This window comes from Cetorhinus maximus, chromosome 3 (genome assembly GCF_964194155.1).
Source record: "Cetorhinus maximus chromosome 3, sCetMax3.hap1.1, whole genome shotgun sequence".
Lineage (NCBI taxonomy): Eukaryota > Metazoa > Chordata > Chondrichthyes > Lamniformes > Cetorhinidae > Cetorhinus > Cetorhinus maximus.
The window spans coordinates 88587421-88609567 of record NC_135881.1 but is presented as its reverse complement, the minus strand read 5'-3'; the positions used below and the strand labels follow the sequence as shown (position 1 = coordinate 88609567).

Here is a 22147-nt window from a genome sequence, read left to right as displayed (position 1 = left end):
GCTCTATCTCTGTACCCCTGCAAGTTTATTTCCCTCATATGTATCTGCTTCCACTATCCTTAAAGGCAGTGAGCTCCAGGTCATTACAACTCACTAATTGAAAAAGTTCTCCCTCACAACTCCCTTTATCTCTTGCCCAAAACCTTAAATCTGTGTCCCCTCGTCCTTGTGCCATCACTAATGGGAACAGCTTTTCTTTGTCCACCTTATGTAAACATGTCATAATCTTGTACACCACTATCAGATCTCTTCTCAATCTCCTTTGCTTCGAGGGGAGCAGCCCCAGTTTCTCCATCTGAACGTTGTAGCTAAATTCTCCCATCCCTGGAACTATTCTGATTAATCCTCTCTGCACCCTCTCAAGGACCTTTACACCCCTCCTAAAGAGTGGGGTTCAGAACTGGATGCAATACCCTAGCTATGAACGAAAAAACATACGAACATATGAAAGAGGAGCAGAAGTAGGCCATTCAGCCCCTCGAGCCTGCTCCACCATTCAGTAATATCATGGTTGACCTGTTTGTGTTTCAAGTTCCACATTTCCATTTACCACTGATAACCTTTGACTCCCTTGCCTAACAAGAATCTATCTAACTCTGCCTCAAAACTATTCAGTGACCATGCCTCCACCGCCTTCTGAGGCAGAGAATTCCAAAGTTGCACAACCCTCTGAGAGAAAAAAATTTCCCCTCATCTCTGCCCTTTAACTGTGACCCCTAATTTTAAAACAGTGCACCCTAGTCCTGGATTCACCCACAAGAGGAAATATCCTTTTCACAACCACCTTGTCAATTCCGGATCTTATATACGTCAATCAAGTCACCCCTCACTCTTCTAAACTCCAGTGGAAACAAGCCCAGCCTGTCCAACCTATCCTCATAAGACAACCCGCTCACTCCAGGCATCAATCTAGTAAAACTCCTCTGTACCACCTCCAATGCATTTACATCCTCCCTTAAGTAAGGGGACCAAAACTGCACACAGTATTCGTGCAGTTGGGGTCTCACCAATGCCCTGTGTAATTGAAGCATAATGTCCTTACCTTTATGTTCAATTCATCTCCTAATAACCTTAATAATTAGCTTTCTTGATTATATGCTGTACCTGCATATTAACTTTCCATGACTCATGCACAAGAACACCTAGATTCCCCTGTACCTCAGAATTCTGCAGCTGTTCTCCATTTAAATAATACTCCACTTTTTTATTCTTCCAGCCAAAGTGGACAACTTCACATTTTCCCATATTATACTCCATCTGCCAGATTTTTGCCCATTCACTCAACTTATCTATATCTGTCTGCAAACTCCTTATGTCTTCTTCATAACATACTGTCCCACCTATCTTTGTACCATCTGTAAATTTAGCTACCATGCCTTCGCTCCCCTTATCTAAGTCATTAATGTAAATTGTAAAAAGTTGAGGCCGGCGAGACTCCACTTGTCACATCCTGCCAATCAGACAAAGACCCATTTATGCATACTCTCTGCTTTCTGCCAGCCAGCTAACCTTCTATCCAGGCTATACATTACCCCCTACCCTATGAGCTTTTATTTTCTGTAATAACCTTTGATGTGGCACCTTATCAAATGCTTTCTGGAAATCCAAGTACAGTGTGTTTTACTCCTTCAAAGAACTCCAGTAAATTGGTTAAACTTTATTTCCCTTTCATAAAACCATTCTGACTCTTCCTGATTACCTTGAGCTGTTCTAAGTGCCCAGCTATAACCTCTTTAATGATCAACTCTAACAGCTTCCCGTCAAGCTAACAAGCCTATAGTTCCTGTTTTCTGCCTCCCTCCCTTCTTGAATAAAAGGTTACATTTGCTACTTTCCAATCTGATGGAACATTTCCAGAATCTAGAGAGTTTTGAAAAATTAATACTAACACATCTATTACCTCATTAGCCACCTCTTTTAAGACCCTAGGACAAATTTCATCTGGACCCATTGCTTCATCAGTTTGCTCAGTACTGCTTGCCTAGTGATTGTTATTTCACTACATGTGACTCTCTCCCCTCCATCTCCCGATTTATAGCTATTACTCGAATGTTTTTTGTATCCTCTATATTGAAGACAGAAGCAAAATATTTATTCATTTCATCTGCCATTTCCTTGTTATCTACTATTAACTCCCCATTCTCACTCTCTATAGGACTAACACACTTCACTTACTCTTTTCCTTTTTAAATACCTGTAGAAACTCTTGCTATCCATTTTTGCATTTCTAGCCAGCTTCCTCTCATACTCTAATTTCTTTCTCCTCATTAACCTTTTAGTCATTCTCTGCTGCTCTTTATACTCTAACCAATCATCTGAATTGCCACTCTTCTTTGCACAGCTATATGCTTTTTCTTTAAGTTTGATACTTTCCCTAATGTCCTTAGTTAACCATGGATCGTGGGTCCTCCCGTTAGATTTTTTTCTTTATAGTAGGAAAAATCTTATTCCAAGTATTCTGAAGTATCCCATTAAATGTCTACCACTGCTTCTCTATTGATCTATCCCCTAGTTTAGTGTCGGAGTTCGCTTCAGCTAGCTCAGTTTCATGACCACATAGTTGCCCTTATTTAAGTTTAAAATACTAGTCTTAGACCCACTCTTCTCCCTTTCAAATTGGATGTAAACTTTAATCATACTGTGGTCGATACTGCCTAGAGGTGCCTTTACTCTGAGATCATTAATTAATCCTACCACATTACACAATACCAAATCTGATATAACCTGCTCTCTGGTTGGTTCCAGAATGCAATGCTCTAAGAAACTATCTCGAAAACATACTATGAACTCTTCATCCAGGCTACTACTGCCAATCTGATTTTTCTAGTTTATTTGTAAAGTCACATGACAATTGCTGTCCCTTTATCACAAGTACCTAACATTTCTTCTTGTTTGTCCTACATTGTGGTTACTGCTAGGGGTTTTGTAGACCACTCCCACTAGTGACTTCTTTCCCTCACTGTTCCTCATCTCCACCAAAACTAATCCAAATCCTGATCTCCTGAACAAAAGCCATCTCTAACTATTGCACAAATGCGATCCTTGATTAACGATGCTATCCCTCCACCTTTACGTGGCTTCCTATTCTTCAATGTTCAGGACCTAATCCTTGTCATCTTACAGCCAGGTCTCCGTAATGGCTATCAGATCATATTTACTTACTTCATTGTGTGCTATCAATTCATTTACTTTGAATGCTACGTGCATTGAGAGCCTTTAGTTTAGTCTTTTTGTTATCTTTGTGAAATTTAGTCTTGATCCTTCGTGCATTCTTAGGTTTTTTTCTCTCTGTCCCTTCCTGCCTTTCTCCAACCATTTCCATATTGGCATAGATAGAAGATTTGCTAGATAATGTGAAAATAAATAGAATTTCCCTCCTAATCCTGTGGGTAGTCCTCATCATAGTTTTTAAAGTTTGAGGCCATTTTTCCAAAGCCCCTTGTGACTCCAGGTGATAAACTATTGACTTAAACTGTTTTATCTCCAACTGTTCATTACTCCCATAAACAGCTGTGACATGAAATTTAGCTAAGTCCTTCCCAGCTTATTCCCACAAGTAGCTTTGTGTGACTGCAGTAGGTTCTCCAAATCATTTTGACGCTTGTCTGGAAGGTAACTCAATATTACATTTACATTTTCAAGTACCCCCTCATTTTCCAATTTGATTAGAGGAAAATCGATTGCAAAATTCTTCATTTCTACCTCTTTCTTTTAATCTACTACCTCTAATACCTCTTTTTGGTCCTATTCCCTGTCAAGCACTTTTAAAGCATATTTACATGACACACTCTCTGCTTCTTTCTTATATCTGGAGTATTTATTAAATAATTTACTTCATTCAGCCTCTTTTCAATCCTGTGAGGCCCAATAAACCTTGCCTTTAATGAGTCACCCAGTACTGGTAACATAACTAGCACTTTCTCCCCAGCAACAAAACTATGAGCTATGGCTCTCCTATCTGCTTTCACTTTCATCACTTGCTGTGGTATCTTTAAATGTGCCCTAGCCAACTCACATACTCTGTCCAATCTTTCTCTGAAGGTTGATACATAACCCAGGAGAGTAGTTTCTGAATTTTAACCCACCATTTTCTCATGCATCAATTTCAGTGGTCCCCTTACCTCATGACCACAAATTATTTCGAAAGGACTAAAACCAGTCGATACATTAGGACCATCCCTAATAGGAAATAACAAGAATAGAATTTCCCTCCTAATCCTATGGGTAGTCCTGACTATATGCCCACATCATAGTTTTTAAAATTTGGGGCCATTATTCCAAAGCCCCTTGTGACTCCAGATGATAAGCTATTGACTTAAACTGTTTTATCCCCAAACTGTTCATTACTTCCATAACCAGCTGTGACATGAAATTTGAACCCTAATCTGGTTGTATTTCTTTAGGTAGATCATATCTTGTAAAAAATGTAGTCAACTTGTCCACAGTTTTCTGTGTTGCAATATTCCTTGAAGGTTTCGCTTCAGAAAACCTTGCAGACACATCCATTATTGTCAGTAAGTACTAATTTCCACATTTAGTCTTAGGGAGCAGTCCTACACAATCAATCATGACCCTAGTAAAAATTCTTCAAATGCTGGAATTGGAGTTAAAGGTGCCGGCTTAATCATTACTTGTGGTTTCCCTATCACCTGACATGTTTGATATGTTTTACAAAATTTGACTAAATCTCTATGCAATCCGGGCCAATAAAAAGGTTTTTGTACTTTTGCCTGTGCCTTTCTAATTCCTAAGTTTCCCCCCCATTGGAATTTCATGAGCTATTCTCAGAATCTCATTTCTATATCCAAATGGTATAACAAAATGATACACTTCCCTCAAGCGTTCATCTGCTGAAACATGATAAGGCCACCGTTTTCTCATTAAAACATTACCCTTAAGGTGATAACATTCTGGAATACATTCCGCCTCTGCTTCTGAGTAAGCTGTTTGATATAACCTTTTAAAAATTCATTCATGGGATGTGGGCTTCGCTGGCTGGGCCAGCATTTATTGCCCATCCATAGTTGCCCTTGAGAAGGTGGTGGTGAGTTGCCTTCCTGAACCACTGCAGTCCATGTAGTGCAGGTACTCCCACAGTGCTGTTAGGAAGGGAGTTCCAGGATTTTGACCCAGCGGCAGTGAAGGATATATTTCCAAGTCAGGACGGTGAATGACTTGGAGGGGAAGTGCCAGGTGGTGCTCCTCCCATCTGCCTACTGCCCTTGTCCTTCTAGATGCTAGTGGTTGTGGGTTTGGAAGGTGCTGTCAAAGGAGCCTTGGTGCAATCCTGCAGTGCATCTTGTAGATGGTACACACTTCTGCTACTGTGCGTCATTAGTGGAGGGAGTGAATGTTTGTGGAAGTGGTGCCAATTCAGTGGGCTGCTTTGTCCTGGAAGGTGTCAAGCATCTTGATTGTTATGGGAGCTGCACTCATCCAGGCAAATATGGAGTATTCAATCACGCTCCTGACTTGTGCCTTGTAGATGGTGGACAGGCTTTGGGGAGTCAGGAAGTGAGTTACGTGTCGCAGGATTCCTAGCCTCCGACCTACTCTTGTAGCCACAGTATTTATATGGCTAGTCCAGTTCAGTTTCTGGTCAATAGTAACCCCAAGGATGTTGATAGTGGGGAATTCAGTGATGGTAATGCCATTAAACGTCAAGGGGTGATGGTTTGATTCTCTTTTGTTGGGGATGGTCTTTGCCTCACACTTGTGTGGCGCAAATGGACAGATGCATTTGCAGCAGGCAGGTTGGTAAGGATGAGGTCAAGTATGTTTTTCCCTCTTGCTGGTTCCCTCACCACTTGCGGCAGACCCAGTCTAGCAGTTATGTCCTTTAGGACTTGGCCAGCTCAGTCAGTAGTGGTGCTACCGAGCCAATCTTGATGATGGACAATGAAGTTCCCCACCCAGAGTACATTCTACATCCTTGCCACCCTCAGTGTTTCCTCCAAGTGGTGATCAACATGGAGGAGCACTATTTATGAGCTGAGGGAGGGTGGCATGTGGTCATCAGCAGGAGGTTTCCTTGCCCATGTTTCACCTGGTGCGATGAGACTTCATGGGGTTCAGAGTCAATGTTGAGGACTCCCAGGGCAACTCCCTCCTGTCTGTATCCCACTTTGCTGTCACGTCTGCTGGATCTGTCCCGCCGGTGGGACAGGAGATACCCAGGAATGGTGGTGATGGTGTCTAGGGCATGATCTGTAAGGTATGATTTCGTGAGGATGACTATGTCAGGCTGTTGCTTGACTAGCTTGTGAGATAGTAGTCCCAGTTTTGGCACTAGCCCCCAGATGTTAGTAAGGAGGCTTTTCAGTGTTCAGGGCTTAATTTGCTGTGTCATTCCCAGTACCTAAGACGATGCTGAGTGGGCTGTCCAGTTTCATTCCTTTTATGTGGCTTTGTAGCAGTTTGATACAACTAAGTGTCTTGCTAGGCCATTTCAGAGGGCATTTAAGAGTGAACTACATTACTGCAGATCTGGAGTCACATGTAGGCCAGACCAGGTATGGATGACAAATTCCCTTCCCTGAAGTGAACCAGATGGGCTTTTACAACAATCAACAATGGTTGATCATTAGATCTTTTAATTCCAGATTTTTATTGAATTCAGATTCCACCAGGGATTCGAACTCGGGTCCCTAGAGCATTACCCTGTGACTCTGGATTACTAGGCCAGCAACAATACCACTACGCAATCATCTCCCCATACTGTCTATTTTGCGTATCCTTATTCTGTTACTCTACCAACTGCCTTGAGCTAAATACCTCAGCTGCATTATCCTCCAATCTCTCTTCCTGAATAATCTTATCAAAAACTGTGTCAGCTAATTGAACTTCCAAATCTCCTCCCTGCCTTTTAACTTCCTGTTCTTCCTGCTTCAACCAGTGAGCCTGTGACTTTGTTATCACACAATCTGGAAACAATCCAGGATGCTCTCTCTGCTACACCCACAATGGACAATTTTACCACTACTCCAGCAATCACCTCACTGTTTTCCACTTAATCTTTAAATTTACCTTCCACAATGGAATTGGTCTCCATGAACCCCACTTATTATCACCTGTTCCTGCATTCCACCCTCTGAACAGCAAATATCACTATCCCACAACATTAAGGATTGACTAGCTCCTGTGTCTCTTAAAATTTTAACATCTTTGCCTATTCCACCCTGTGCACATTTCTGCAACCTGCTCCTTAGAACTCCCTTGGGTAAATTGTGAACTCTCCTTTACCTATCACTGATTCTTCCTGTTTTAGCTGTATACAAACCACTGGTTTTTCCTGTGCCTGAATCTCAGAACCCACAGGACTTTTACTTCCAGAACTTTTCTGCACCCCAATAATCCCAACAGAATTTCCCTGTAATTTCCAACACACTGACTTTGTGTGTCCAACTTTATTACAATGAAAACACCTCAATTTTCAAATGTCACTTCTACCCTCATCACCTTCCTTTTTATTCTGAGAAAAAACATCCTGGGAATTTCCACCTACTCCTTCTCTTCCCTGACTACCCATCTTCCTTTTACCTTCCCACTTTCTATCCTCTGATTTAAAAGGGTGATTAAAAAAACGTTTGGCTCGATGAACTAACTCATAATCATCAGTTAACTTATCATTGAAGTTATCAATGCTTCTTGTCTTACCGTTTCAACCCTCTGTTCCTCCACATGAGTTCTCACTACGGAAAGAATTGAATCTTTAAATACTACCAAAAGAATTACTTCTCTAAGAGCTGCATATGTTGTCTCTATCTTTAATGCCCTCTAGTTCCAGTTTTTTTTTTCATTTCTAACCCTTTTTCCTTTTCATTTGCCTCTATTTCAAGTTTTCTTAGTTCCTTTGCTTGTTCAAATTCAAGCCTCTTCATTTCTAACTGAAGTCTCACTACCTCCAGCTGTGACTCACTAGTGGCAGGATTCCTTTCCAACTTCAAATGCTGTGCTATCCCTTCAATTATGCCTGATTTCCTTACCCATGCAGGTAACCTTAATTGTAACTTATCTGCCAATTCCATTAACTTAGCTTTACTTGCCTTTTGTAAACTAACCAAAGTTGTAACTTGAACTCCCAGACATATCTTAGCAACTGCCAAGGCCATATTGCAGTCCCACCACTTTGAAAAAAAAAACCTCATACCAACTCCTGAATTCAAAGTGCCTCTCGTACTTATAACCTTAAGATTAACCAACTCCAACCAAGTCAAGGAATTTCAAATATATCCCTCAAAGACCCCCCAGTTTTGTTATGGCACAGCAGATGGTACATGCTGAGCTGCTCAAATCCCTGAGGGAAAGTTGAAACAGGTGCCACAACTGTTTTGCAATTTGTATTTTATTTTGAGATGCATGCCTTGAATTCAGTAGTAATAAATCAGCCGAGGCAATGAGGTTTTTTTAACAAAACTAAATTAAACATTTATTAATAGAAGAAAAGATTTTAAGCACATACATAGGTCTACAAATTGCTACTATAATAACTCCTAACTCCCCTAATTAATCTAACTCCTAGTTACACCTCTGTTAAGGCAACAGTAAAATAAATAAATTTGAACAGACCCAGGCAAAGCACACAATACCCTGGACAGTTATATTCATAGTGAATTTTCTTAGCTTTGGTTCATGTAGACAGCAACTTGATGTGTAGAGGCTGGAGGCTTTTCACACTTGTGTTAGATCTTAGAATTCCTTCTACTTTACACATAACCTCACCTCCTTATATATGTTTCTCCCTTTTTAATGTAAATTCCATTGTTCCGATATGTCTTTGCAATTTACTTTTCTCACAATATACATTTTTCATAGTACTTAGTATTATCAGCAACCTTTGGGAAAAATAAACACACTGTTTGGCTTAACTTCTTACCATTTTACCATATCTTACCATATTTTCATGACAGGGGCATTATCTGTAAGGTATGATTCCATGTGTATGACTAGGTCAGGCTGTTGCTTGACTAGTCTATGAGATAGCTCTCCCAATTATGCCCCAATTTTAGCCCCCAGATGTTAGTAAGGAGGACTTTGCACGGTCGACAGGGCTGAGTTTGCTGTTGTCATTTCCATTGCCTATGTCGATGCCGGGTGGTCTGTCCAGTTTCATTCCTGTTAGCTGAAAAGTCATAGCCCTATGAATGGCCAGAGCCCTATGGATGGAGGATTTGGCTTATAGCCCTATGTAAGCTGGCCCATTGACCGCACACCCAGAATGCAAACAATTGTGTGTCTACTTTCCTAAGCCAATGTTGCCTTTCTAGCCTATCCTTTGAGTACATTGTTGCACCAGTCTTTTGTTGCTCAGCCCTGGATGTCACTGACTTTTAAGGAAATATCATGCAACAGCTCACGCAACTCTGCAAGTCACCGCAGCAGCACCCTCTGCACCCCTCAGTCTAACTCAGACTCCCTCACACCCAAGTCAATGCCTTTCCCTTCAGAGAATGCAGCACACTGTGGACTCCCAGAATTACCCCCAGAAGCACTGCAAAGCAGGTGATGATTGCTCCAGGAACCCCTTGGGCCCTTACTGCAATTGCGACCTGGGACATGGCTTGCCATCCTGTCACTTGTAATGAAATGCCTAGTCCACCAAACCTGTGTCAGGCAAACTCCTTCCTCCCATGCCATACACAGAGCATCACATTCCCCTCACTAGCATTAGATCCCTTGAAGTTCATGGCAAGGAAAGCTGACAACACACATGCTGACCCATGTGCTGTGGGGCAGTGAAGTAGAGCCTCAGAAGTCCCCCTTAGGTATTTTGACCTGCAGCAGCAGATAAGTGGCTATATGGCTGAGTTCCCTGAGACATTGCGAGCTCATAAACTCTGGATTGAGGAATCTATGGTGGTCGTGACCTCAGCTGAGGACTGCATGATAAACAACCATGCGAGAGTGGCCAACCTCATGGTGCGCCCCATGCGATAGCACGTGTAGTGTATGCAAGAGGTGTGAGATCTCCTGCACAGGGGCATTAAATCCGTAGCTGTAGTGGGAGAGAGGCTAAGGTCCTTGAACAGGACCAGGTCACATGTGACAGATTGGTGGCCTGAGGGGATGGCAGCTGCACCCCAGCACTACAGCCTGTCCAGCTAACGGGTCAGCACACCAAGGTCTGAGCAACTAGGACAGGAGGGTGAAGGATTCATGCATTTTGGGAGAATCTCATGATCCTCTGATTCCTCTGCCCCACGTCCATATGCATCATCCAATAGCTGTCCTAGAGACCCATTGCAAAGTTTCAGGTAGTGCAGTAGTAGGGATAGCCCCAATGGGTCTCGGCAGAATGAGGCCGGCTACCACAGTCCTCACAAACATAAGCAAGAGAAGTGAGCCTCCTGCCTCCACCTTCTCCGAGGCAACAAGTGGAGCACCATGTAGAAACCACATCACTTAGAACACTAATTGGGTCACTGTGTGTTTAGGTAAGTATAGTTATGTAGAGTAGGATATGAAACATTTATATAGTGAAACAGAAACCATTATGTGTGAAAATGTAGAACTATTTACAATACATTTACAAAACATGTTGCACTTTAAATGTGGTCAAATGTCTGTATTTCCTCACCCATCACCTCAGCACAGCATCCAGTTGGCCTTTATAAATCTTTGCATATGTGGTCGTATGCATGATGTTTCTAATGCCCTTCCCTTGTTGCCTCCAAAGCCCTCTTCTGCCTTCCAGGTCAGCCTTCACACTCATGAAAAGTTTTTATCATGTGAAGCACCATTGTATCAGCAGGTCTGTGGCCATGATAACATCCTCCATGGACCCATCCCCTCAGTGGCGACATCGTCTGCCTTAACTCCAGGGTTCCACCTGTGGGCCTTTCTCTTCACTCCCCTCTTCCTCCTGAAATTCTTTCTCCTCCTCCTCCTCCTGTTGCTCCTTATCTGAGGAGAGGTTCCCTTCATTGCCCTCCTCCGGATTCAGTACCAAACCCCTTCTCTGCACCAAGTCATGGAGCATGCAGCATGCTACAATAATTCTGGAAACCCTGTGTGTTCTGCAAAGCCCCCTCTGAGCAGTCGAGGCATCTAAATGTTATCTTTAGTAGCCTAGTGGTCTGTTCAATTACTGTCCTTGTGTGAAGGTGACTCTTGTTGTACCTTCTCTGAGCTTCTGTTTGTGGTTGGTGTAGGGATGTGAGCAGCACCTTCTCAGTGGATACCCTTTAACTCCACATATCTATCCATACGCTTGGGGAATTGGTTGGAACATTCGAGGCAGTCCAGATTCCCTTAAAATGAATGAGTTGTGGCAACTGCCAGGGGAACAGACGCACACGTACAGGAACCTCTTGCAGTGGTCACATAGGAGTTGGACAATGAAATGTCCCTTTCAGATAAAGTACTAGGCTGCATTCTGCGTGGGAGCCCATATTGCTAAATGCGTGCAGTTGACCATGCTCGACACTTGTGAAAACAGCAACCATGGCATCACCTGTCACCCTCTATGTCTTTGATGCAGCCAAAGCACTTTGGTGCAGTATGTCTTGAACGAGATAAACTGGTCCACACTAGTGAAAAGGGCATCAGTGACTTAGTATATGCACCTGCAGTCTGCCATGCAGGTCAGCTGTGGAACCTCAAAATGAGCCTGGGAGTGGTGTTGAAAGTCCCCTTGGATGTAGGTCTTCTCATAGAATGATGCAAAGCTCAGGCACCACCTCTCGGGATAGATGCAGCCTCGTCCGGCATTGTCTCTCAGTCATGTTCAAGTATTTGACCCTGTTCCAGTAGACCCTTTTGGGTGGGTAGTGCCTCACTCCTCAATGCCTCCTTCATGCGAGTACTCATTTTGGTTCCTGCCCCCCTTGGATCCATGCACATGGTGCATGAAACACAGAGTGCTGCTGCTGCACCTATGTCACTCTGTATTGGAGCTGCACCTATGACAAAATGAAGAATTCTAAAGAGGATACCTGACTGTTGAAGGCTCTGAAGCTGCATTGGATATCTATTGCTGGCAGGTCTGCAGGTGTGCTAGCTGTGGACTGTAAAGACTCCTCTGTGCACACCCTCCTTCCCTGGCAGAGAATTCTTGGGCTGGTAGGGAAGCATTAGAGTTTTAAAAGCTGAAGAAAATGCTGCAACAAAGTTTCTGCACACCAATCCCGCACTCTTCCCAACCTGGCAAAAGTGTTTATGACTCAATTGGGGAGATGTATCTTTTAAGGTTCGCAAAATGCACTGCAGCAGATGAAATAGCGTATGTTAGAAAAACGAAATTTCCTGCACTTTTTATAATGGCAACCACAATGTCAGCGGACATGTGTGTGGTGTCACGACCCAGACACTTCCCAAGCCGCGCAAAGGCCACACGATAATAACGGGTTCGGGAAGAGAGAGGAAATTCATTTTTCCAGGAAAAAGCTTAAAGATTTCAGGTTACCTGACCCCATTCCCACTTCTATCGGGAGATGAAACGCTGGTCCAATGTCTCTGCTTTTCAATTCTATCCTTCTATAAATGGACTCCATATGGTATATAATATAATCTGTCTTATGTGCTTTTTTTTCTGCAACATATTTCCCACAGTAGCCACTATTAGATAGCACCTGTCTGTGCACAGATTCTTGCAGCAGGCACACAGGGGACAGTCTTTCATAAATTATTTTAATTGTCTTTCTTTCATAAGCATAAAGCTATTCAGCAGGATGCAGTCCCGATCTTTGAGGAAAATGCTGGTAACAAGGACACACTAGTTAAATATTGCTTGGTATTTTAAGTTTAATGCTATAATTCAGAGGCCGTACAGTCAAACCTCTTTATAGCCAACTTGGTTATTACAAACCTTCTTTAGAACTATTTTCCATTCTGCTAATGTATATAGAGTACACCCCAGTTAAAACCAAACAACTGTTTCTAAATGATTCACAGCTCAGCTCCCACATTTGCAATGGTTTTTGCCCCATTATTATGAGCTGGTCAGCTGTCATTGTTTTGACACTCACAGGAAGTGCGCAATGACATCCTCAGGCATGGTTCCAGCCCATGTGCGACAGTTGGAAAACCCAGTGCAGCAGCTGTGTCTATGGTAAAGGAATAAAGTCAGCTCAACCCTCGATAGAATGAAGTCCCAATGAGAAGAACTACTTGGCCAGTCCCCGTGGGTTTGTAATAACGGGGTCTGACTGTATATTGTTAATATCCCCAAGTCGCATTCTAGAAAACTTAAGTAAAAATGTAATATTGAATAGCTAGTACAAAATTTGTGTAAGAATATCAACTTGGTACAATGCCTATTCTAATAAGGTTTTTGGGACAGTATTATTGAAGTCATAGTTCCAGCAATAATATGTACTGTAAAGTTAAAAGGAAGTTTTCATTGCTTGCTGGAAAATATATTGTTATAGAAATAGTCAAGTATCTGGCTGTCAGTAAGCATGTTATTACAGTATAACATAATTTAAAAATTTTTCGTATATTTAAAGTTATTAAGTCAACTGACCTTTTGCACATTTGCTTACATCGAATAGCGTACAATGTATCGTATATTTATATACGCTATATCAATATGAAATGTGAGAAAATGTTGTTTTAATTCTCTTTATATTCCAGTAATTTGTTGGTGCATCTTTGCATATAGGATTAGTACTCTTGTATAAGTTTGGCTTATAAAGTATAATTACACACTTCTAATTGAACTTTAATTCTCATTTTGCAATTAGTATTACATTTTAAGATCTATTTTTCAACAATACTGCAACAGTTATATTTGTATTGTACTGAAACAAGAAATAGAGGAACTGCAACATTTAATAAATTATGTGGTTTCATTTTAATTATAATTTATCAAACCAGTCTTCAAAGTCAAATAAAACAACTTAGACAAGAGCACTTATGGTAATGCAGTTTATTAGATGAAAAATGATAGTGTGTGAAAGCCTTTCCAATTCTGATGTGTTTCTTCGTGCTGGAGATTAAACCTCAATTATTTTAAATTCTTGGTCGTTAAGTTTGCTTTTCCATCATTAGTCATTATGTACATTTCCTCAGATTAATTTCACTCATAATATCAAACCTTTACTTTGAAAAGACTTTAGAGTCTCAGTAATATTTCATCATCAAATCATGATATACCCTTTTGTTATTTCTCTTCTTTAACACATAACATGTTTCCCCCCTTGATCCTCATCTCTCCTTTCCTCCCAATTGCCTCTTCCATATGTTGACCAATCTAATCCCATCCTCTGTGTTTGCTCCTCTCCTTCCTCCCTTCCTCACCCTGGCTTGACCTACCCAACTGTTTGTTCCTGTTCCTCTCTTCGTTTGCAGCTTAGAGATGGCTAAAGTCAGCACCCAGACTGCTTCCGTCACGAACCCTGTTGACCTGAACGTGAACCTCTCTCAGTCTGCTACCCCTACCTCAACCCCCACCTCTGTGGCTGTTTTGGCAGCAGCAGCAGCTGCCTCCATGGTTAACGTGAATACCCCTTCCCCTTTACCAACACCCCACTATGCCGTTCCTGTCTCCAGTCTGCTTGGCATGAAAACTGTCCCGCTTCTGGCACTTAATGCCACGGCCGCTACAGGGGGCCCAGGGAGTTTATCTGCTTATACTCCCAAAATTCCATCGACGAGTGGGGTTAAGAAATCTGACCGGCAGAAGTTTGCTCCGTATTGAAGGGATGTGAAGGCAGATTTTCCCGTCTCTACCAAATCATATGGTTGATTTAGATACTAAGGAAACATTTTAAACTTTTATAATTTCTAATGTAACAATTGAGACCTAAAATTGTCTTCCACCTTCCATTACTATTAACAATATGATGCAACTAGTTCCAAAAGCTCAAATACATAAAAGAAGGAAATGTTTTCCCACAGTCTGGAACAAAATGGTAAAGCTTTTTAGTTGAAGAAAATCAGACACATTACTTCTACAGCTGATATCCATTGACAAAAAAGAACAAGTGAGAAAGAACCTTTTACAAAAGGATATATGCATCGGCAAATTATCACAAGTCTCCACCAGATGAGAGAACTGTTAGAAAAAGCCAAAATCCAAGAAGCAATGAAATGGAACTGTAAACATTGTGAGGTAAATTTTTATCTTTGCTGCCAGGGCGTGAAACATAGGGTTGAATTTAATGGCTGCGGTGGTCCCATCCGCCTGCTGGAAAGCTGATGGCATCCCTGCCGTGGCAATTTTCAGGAGCCCCAGTGGGATTAAATGTTAACAGGTAGTTAGCTGCCTGCCTAGGGGCTACCATGCCTTCAAAGGATAACAGCCTGCCGTCAAGATCTGCCGGCCAATCAGAGGACTGGCAGTTCTTCAGACCCAGGAGCAGTGACCATTGTTGGAACTGCAGCACAGCCCAGAGCAGCGAAGAATGCCCACAGTTCAGTGGATTGGACTTGTTGGGACCAGTCAGGCAGGCCCAAAAAGTGGTGTCATTGGTGAGGGCGAGGTGGTTGGTGGCGGGGCTCTTTTAGCGGTGGTGGCTCTTGTACTGAGATGGCCCTCCATGGGCCACAGAGTGCACAATCAGGAGGCCTCCTTGTGAGCCTGCAGGGAGGGTTCCAGCTTCTACTATCAGTGGTAGCAGGATGAAGTCCTTAATTGGCCACTTTAGTACCTCGTTTCATCTCCGTGGGGAAGACTATCCTCGACCACCCCTGCTCCTGACTTAATTGGGGTGGAGAATCGGGAAGGCAACAGGCACCGAGCTCCTGCCTTCCCTTCCAATTTTGTGGCACCTCCCCACCTCCCAGCCTGCTCTTGGCCTGACAGGGGAGAGGAGAGATTGTGGAGGGTGGTGGGCAGCAGAAATTAAATTCCGCCAACAGCTTGGACAGAGAATAAAAGTGAATTGGGAAGTGAGGCTTGCAGGCGCATAATGAGCCAGCCAATTATCCTTCCATTACTATAGCTGGATGAGAAATTGGAGAAGGGAAGGCCCAGGCCAAGCAGGTAGCCTGGCAGCTTTCACTGCATGGGCTACTCTTAGGCAAGGAGCAGGGGAACCTCCTTTGGGGGGACTCCCGTCTCCATTGGAGGCAGCTATCAAAAGGTCCCAACCACCCGCCGGACTTACCCATTAATCTTAGCAGTGGCCATTGCTCCTGCCTGGAACTCTGGAGCTGCTGGCACTATAGAGCTGCTGGCCAATCAGTTTGGCCAGCAGCTCTCTAGGTGAGGACTACCTCCCCAGAAGTCTTGATCTTAAACAGTTAATGCTACTTCCAACCTAAAATGGCTGCAGGGCAGCCAAGGTTTGGGTGTGCGGGCTCCCGGCTGATTTTTCAGTTGGGGTGCAGGGAATATGGCACCCTACAAAATCCATCCTGGGGAAATGTAATTGTATAAAGTTTTTGACCATTTTTTGCGTGACCCCCAATAGTGCCGTTAAGGATCATAGTTATATTGATCTAGGCCCAAACTAACAAGACATAGAGTGTGTGAACCAAGAGCTGAGGGGTCTACAATTGGCCATAGTACCTATGGGGCAGAAAAAGAAAATGATGCGCCAGGGATATTGCAGCTGATTACTTTAAATAACTTCTGCTGGGAAATGCAAGCACAGATAGTAGACTAGGCCCACCAGTATATACTGCCACTTGTATGAGGTAGCATTGTGCTGCTTATATACACCAGAATGGTGACAGCAAAGCAGCAGAAGCCCCACTAGTTATTTTTTAAATGATAAGAGTTTTAAAAATTCTCTCAGTCTGATAAACAGAGGATAGATGATTCCCTATTGAGAAGGAAACTCAAGAGGGAATATCATTACTAGGCCACTCTTGCTTGCCTCCAGGCAACCAAGTTGAGTGTATGTGAGAACAGGTCACTTGCCTGTCCCCTTGACTGTAATATGACACTAAAAGGAGCAAAAAAAAAGGATTTATCCTCACCAAAAAGTATCTTCTTTATAATCACATTGCTTCGTGTTTATGCTGCAAACTAATCCAACCTATAGGATAAGACATGGGCTAGGATTTTATGGCCCCTCCCACCCAGCGGGATATTACGGTCCTGCCAAACTGAATGGAGATTTAAATGGCTAGCCGCATCCGCCAGGGGCGACGCACTGCGGCAGGGCCATAAAATCCTGGCCATAGAATTGTTGGAACAAGCCAAACAAAGGGTAGAATTTAATGGAGTACACTGTAGTGGGCATGATGGTGATGGTGCTGGGAGGTGCTGGGAGAATCGGGTGGGACTGCTTGCGTCCGATTCCCGATGGCAGGAAAACTGTCCTGAATTTAGTGGGGACAGGAAGGACCCAACATGGGAGTTCTACTCACTGTCAATTAGGCTCATTTATGAACCACTTAAAGGCAATTATCCCTGAGCCTACCAGGAATTAATGGCGTAATAGGAATTTAACAGGTCTTCCAGGTTTCCTGTGTCTTCAAAAACCCATCCAGCAAACCCTCTCGGGTTTGCCCATGTCCTACCAGGGGGGAGTCCCTCAATGACAGGCCCTCAGACCCTGATTGAGGGGCCTGGCAATAGGAAGGGGGTGTGATGACTGAGAGCCACCTCCCCAGCCCTTGTTTCTGAATGCCCCTCTCCCCACCTCACCAGCGAACCTTTCCCACCCTACCCCACTTACTTCCAGGGATCCAGCCATTGTCCCTGGTGAAGGCCTTGGAGCATCACTAGCAGATGCCACCACTTCTGGTGGTGCTGCTGGCGCTGGAGAACTTCTAGCCTATGATTGGCCAGCAGCTCTTGTGATCTGGATTCCTCCCCAACTGAGGCCTTGATAACGTGGGAAGCCTGACGCTATTTATGTGCAATCAAGTACCTACCTGGCCAGCATCAAGCCTCCCAGAGAGAAGTGACACAGGGCTCCCACCAGTTCTCCAACAGGTGGGTGGTGGGGGGAGTCTGCTCAAAGCTGTGGAATTTTTTAATTGAAAGTATAATTTTGATAGCTTCCCCCATGGCTTAGTTTGCAAAACTATTTTAAAATTTAGAAAGTCCCAGATCTGAATGTTTTGCTGAAGTAAGCAGTAGGAGATTTATAATGGTCCTCAGTGCCCCTATGGTAGGGAAAAGAAAATCAGCCTGGGTGCCTGCTCCTGATTGCTCTCAATTGACTCCTGGTGTAATGCCAACACATATGGAGGTTCCGTGGGTACAGGATTGACCTGGGCTGTAAGGCTCTCAATGGTCAAATTTCCTATCAACTTTCACACAGGAGCTGAATTTTGTTGTCGCAGTGAGAATCCCGACGACAGACCAGAAAGCTGGGAGCAATCCTGCCTTTTATCGAACAATCAATACGCCCAGCCACATTCTATTTTTGTCAGGCAACTAATTGGCTGCCGGCACGGCTGCCGCCCCTTTAAAGGATGATTGCCTGCCCACAGGACCTTCTGGCCAATCAGAAGGCCGGCAGCTTAGCAGCCTCAGCAGAGCCACCAGGAGCAATGGTCACTGCTGAGACTGTGTTTGGAAGAAGAGAATGCTATAGAAATATGCCAGCCTTTCAACTAGGTAAGTGGGGTCTGGGGACACCAGGGCAAGTCAGACAGTCCTCAGTAAGGGGCAAAATGGATTGGTGAGGGCAGGTTGCTCCATTGTTGTGTTGGTGACCATAGCTGCCAGGACCACAACTGATGCTGATAAAATGCCAGCAGTGAGGGAAGAGGCTTTTATTGGCCACTTAAGTGGCTCAATTTGCTTCTGGGGGGTGGAGGGCTGTCCTCCACCTTCCCCGCTGCTGGTAAAATGATAAGGGGTCGGGAAGACGATGGGTTCTCCACCCCCTACCTTCCCTCACCATTTTACGGGTCCATCTGCCAAGGACGGGCGGGTAAATCCAGCCCCTAGGTGTGAAGAATAGCTGTTTTGACAGTGTACTGGAGAGTGTTTTTCATCACTCAAGCCAACACCTTCAGAAGTGGAGGCAGTGGAGAAAAATGAGAAAAGTGAAAGGTAGAAAGATTATCTGTTGACAGTAAGTGAAAAAAAAGCCCTGCACATTAGGTAATTTTGATCTTTACCACCTGATGAAGCAGATTTCAATGGGATGAAAATCAGAGAGGGGCAACAATGAGTGGGTGGTTTGCTCCTTCAGATAGAAGTGAGAATCTGGCGCAGCAAAATACTGCAGATACTGGAAATCTGAAATGAAAACAGAAAATGCTGGAAATATTCAGCAGGTCAGGCAGCACCTGTGGAGAGAAACAGAGTTAAGGTTTCAGATTGATGATGATCCTTCATCTAGCGAAAGGTCACAACCTGAAATATTAACTCTGTTTCTCTCCACAAATGCTGCCTATTGATTATTTCCAGAATTTTCTGTTTTTATTGGAATTTTGGTTTAGTTTGCTTTTTATAATGCACAGTTCATGTAGTGTGTTATGATGATGCCACTAAAATACAGTGACTGTCATTTCCAAACTGGCGATTTTGAAGAGGGTTGAAAAGCTTCAATTTGATCATCTGTTGTGAGTTGTGTTAATTTGTCTGTATCAAGCAGATTATAAGCAAATAAAACTAGAGATGAAATGTATTGTTAATGTGTAGTGGATGGTGGAGAAAATAGTATTTTAGCAGAATAAATAGTATTGTATTTGTGTGTAAGAATATTAATAAGTAAGTATGCGTACATGTTAGAAATTAGACAAGGGTTAAATGTGGTCCGAGATTAATTAGAAATCCATAATTTTAGTTGACCCTATCACAATTGACACGATAGATTAGCAGAGCTGCAAAAACTTGATCTGTCTGATGAGCATCACAATCAAAACAACTTCTCTATAGCTCAAGATGGTTTCCAATGAATAGCTAAGTCATTCAGACCACAAAGATCCCAAATTAAGTCCTAGTCAGTGCTGAATTAACTGTACTCAGGCAGATGGTAAACTCAGTCCTGTTGAGTTACCAATGAGAAACACTGTCCAGAGTTGTTGCTTCTGTTTTCTATCCAGCAACCCCTACTTGAAGTGAATGTGTGTGGGAACCAGGATGAAGACAGCATTGGCCTCTGCTGTGATGGCTTCTAACCAAATAGTCTGTTGAAATTCATTGTCCAAGTTCACCCATTAATAATTGCTACTTGGGCGTTGTACCTGAAAGGAACCAGCACCCATGGAACTATATCCCAAAGCATTAAAATCTTCATGTGAGGGGAGAAAGTTATCAAAAGAAAAAATATTTGCTCTCGCAGAATGTGTCAACAGTTTACTGTTAGTGGATATTTTTACAAGTCATATGGGAAAGAATTGGGATCCACATCATGGTTGGCACAGTGCTTAAAATATAAATGATATGGTTGGAAAACAATGTCAGTAAATTCAATGGTGAATTAAACATCACCAAAAATACCTGGTCTTTATCTGTTGGAACAAGTTTATATTATATTTTCTGTTTTGTCCATTCATTCATTTTTAAAATTTAATTTTTCACCACTGATGCAGTAATATGATATTGTTTTAGTCACTTTTCTGAATTCAAAGACCCATTAACTTGTCATGTTTATTCATCTTGCATTTTTCAGATCAATAGACAAATCTTTAACTGTATTGTGTGTATTTGAATATACAATGAAAAAGAACAAAATACAACTTGTTAAGAAGTGATATTTCAAAACCAGTCCTAGTATGCTGTTGTATAGGACTATGCACCTTTAAGTATTACATTATATATGTTATTGTTGTATTCTGGAACGCTTCACTACTTTAGCAAAGTTGCACTAATTTGTACTTTAGCGTAAGAACTGCTGTTCTTAGTGTTGCTTATTTTTAAATGTTTTTGTTTATTTCTTTGTATACAATGAAGGAAATATTTGGAAACAATGTCCAAATACCTCTGCTATTTAACAGCTTGCTCACTTGAGATTTAATTTGTTATTAAATTTATGCCAGAATTCTGTACTTACTGATCTATCTGTTGAAAACGCTATCAGGATTTACCAATGAATCATGTACCTGATTTATTGTATTTCAATAAGATTGCAAGGTTGAGAAGTATTTTGTTTTTCTGTTTTTCTTGATTTTGTTCCTGCATTTTAGGCTGACTTCAGAAGTTTCTGGCCTGGGGTCTCAGTAATGTATCCATCATGCAAACTGCATTAGTCACAACACAGAACATTTTCTATGGACTGTAACCTACAGAATAAGAGAAGAATTCTTACCATTTCTAACTCAGTTCTTGATATTGAGAAATAAATGCTTTTGCTGTCTCAATGACTAAGTAATCTAACTCCTATGTTACTACATCACTGTTACAATTCTACACATTTTGTGGCTCGTATATTAATAATTAAATATTTTTTAAAGATTTTGGTGTTCTTTTTATAGCTACTCTCGTAATAAAGCATGGGCTGGTACACTCCAATTCTGTATCTTCTGTCATTAAAGCAAATTAAACATTATAATTGTTTTATAAATCAAAGGGCACCTTAGAAAACCTAAAGTCTGCGAGCCACATCATTAAATGGCATGTTTGCAACATGCTTGTTACATGTTTTATTTAAATGCTTGTGGAAGTTTTATGTAATAAATGCTCAAAATGATATCTGCACAGGCTTCTACAAAACACTGGTTTCAGGGAGACTTTTATTCAATGTCTTCATTAACTGTCTAAAAATGTTATCATTAAAATGACTAAAGGTCACTTATCACCCTTAATGACTAGCTGTTAAAACTTATTAACATGAGAAGGTAATCATTGAGTTTCTATGTCCTTTAGGGATCTCAAAGGCCTGCATTAACATTTTCATAAAGTATATAACCTTTCTTTGAATTTATTTTACTGCATTTCTCTTACTCAATGTGCTGGATTATATGGCCCTCCTGCAGGGTATTTGAAGGTGCGGGGGCGGGAGGCGTAAAATATTGTCTGTGGCATTTCCACCCAGCCCTGACCTGCGCCCCATTTTACAGTGGAGGGAGAGGCGTCAGGCAGCCGCCTGCCCTTGGGCCTGTTGAGACCCCAAAGTGGCCAATTAATGGCCACTTAAGGGCCTCATTGTGCCTTGGCTGCTATTTTACCCATGGCAAGGGAAGGCCCATGCCAGGTGGGTAGTCAGGCAGCTTTTACTGCGCAGGCTGATGTCAGGCAAGGGGTTGGGGGAGTCTTCCTTCAGGGGGTCCCCTATACCAATCAGAGGTGCCCCCTCAAGGTTATACCTCCCCTTTAATCCTACCCTCCCCGGCCTCTCAAACCTGCCCCCAC

General features: G+C 42.5%; 1 protein-coding gene across 13 annotated transcripts in view; it reads left to right on the top strand.

Moving 5' to 3' along the window:
• The window catches only part of LOC144678767 (poly(rC)-binding protein 3), a 532576-nt gene extending 511068 nt beyond the window's left edge, over window positions 1–21508 (top strand). For 5 of the 13 annotated variants that reach the window (XM_078538647.1, XM_078538649.1, XM_078538646.1 and 2 more), the window contains one exon: window positions 14290–16456. In XM_078538647.1, coding sequence (XP_078394773.1) covers window positions 14290–14638 — 349 coding nt within the window. In that variant the 3' untranslated portion in view covers window positions 14639–16456. Of the gene's footprint in view, window positions 1–12967; window positions 13952–14289; window positions 16834–20468 lie in introns of those variants that run through there. The other 8 variants (XR_013576176.1, XM_078538655.1, XM_078538654.1 and 5 more) reach the window with 4 other exon arrangements.
• Window positions 21509–22147: the final 639 nt, after the last annotated feature.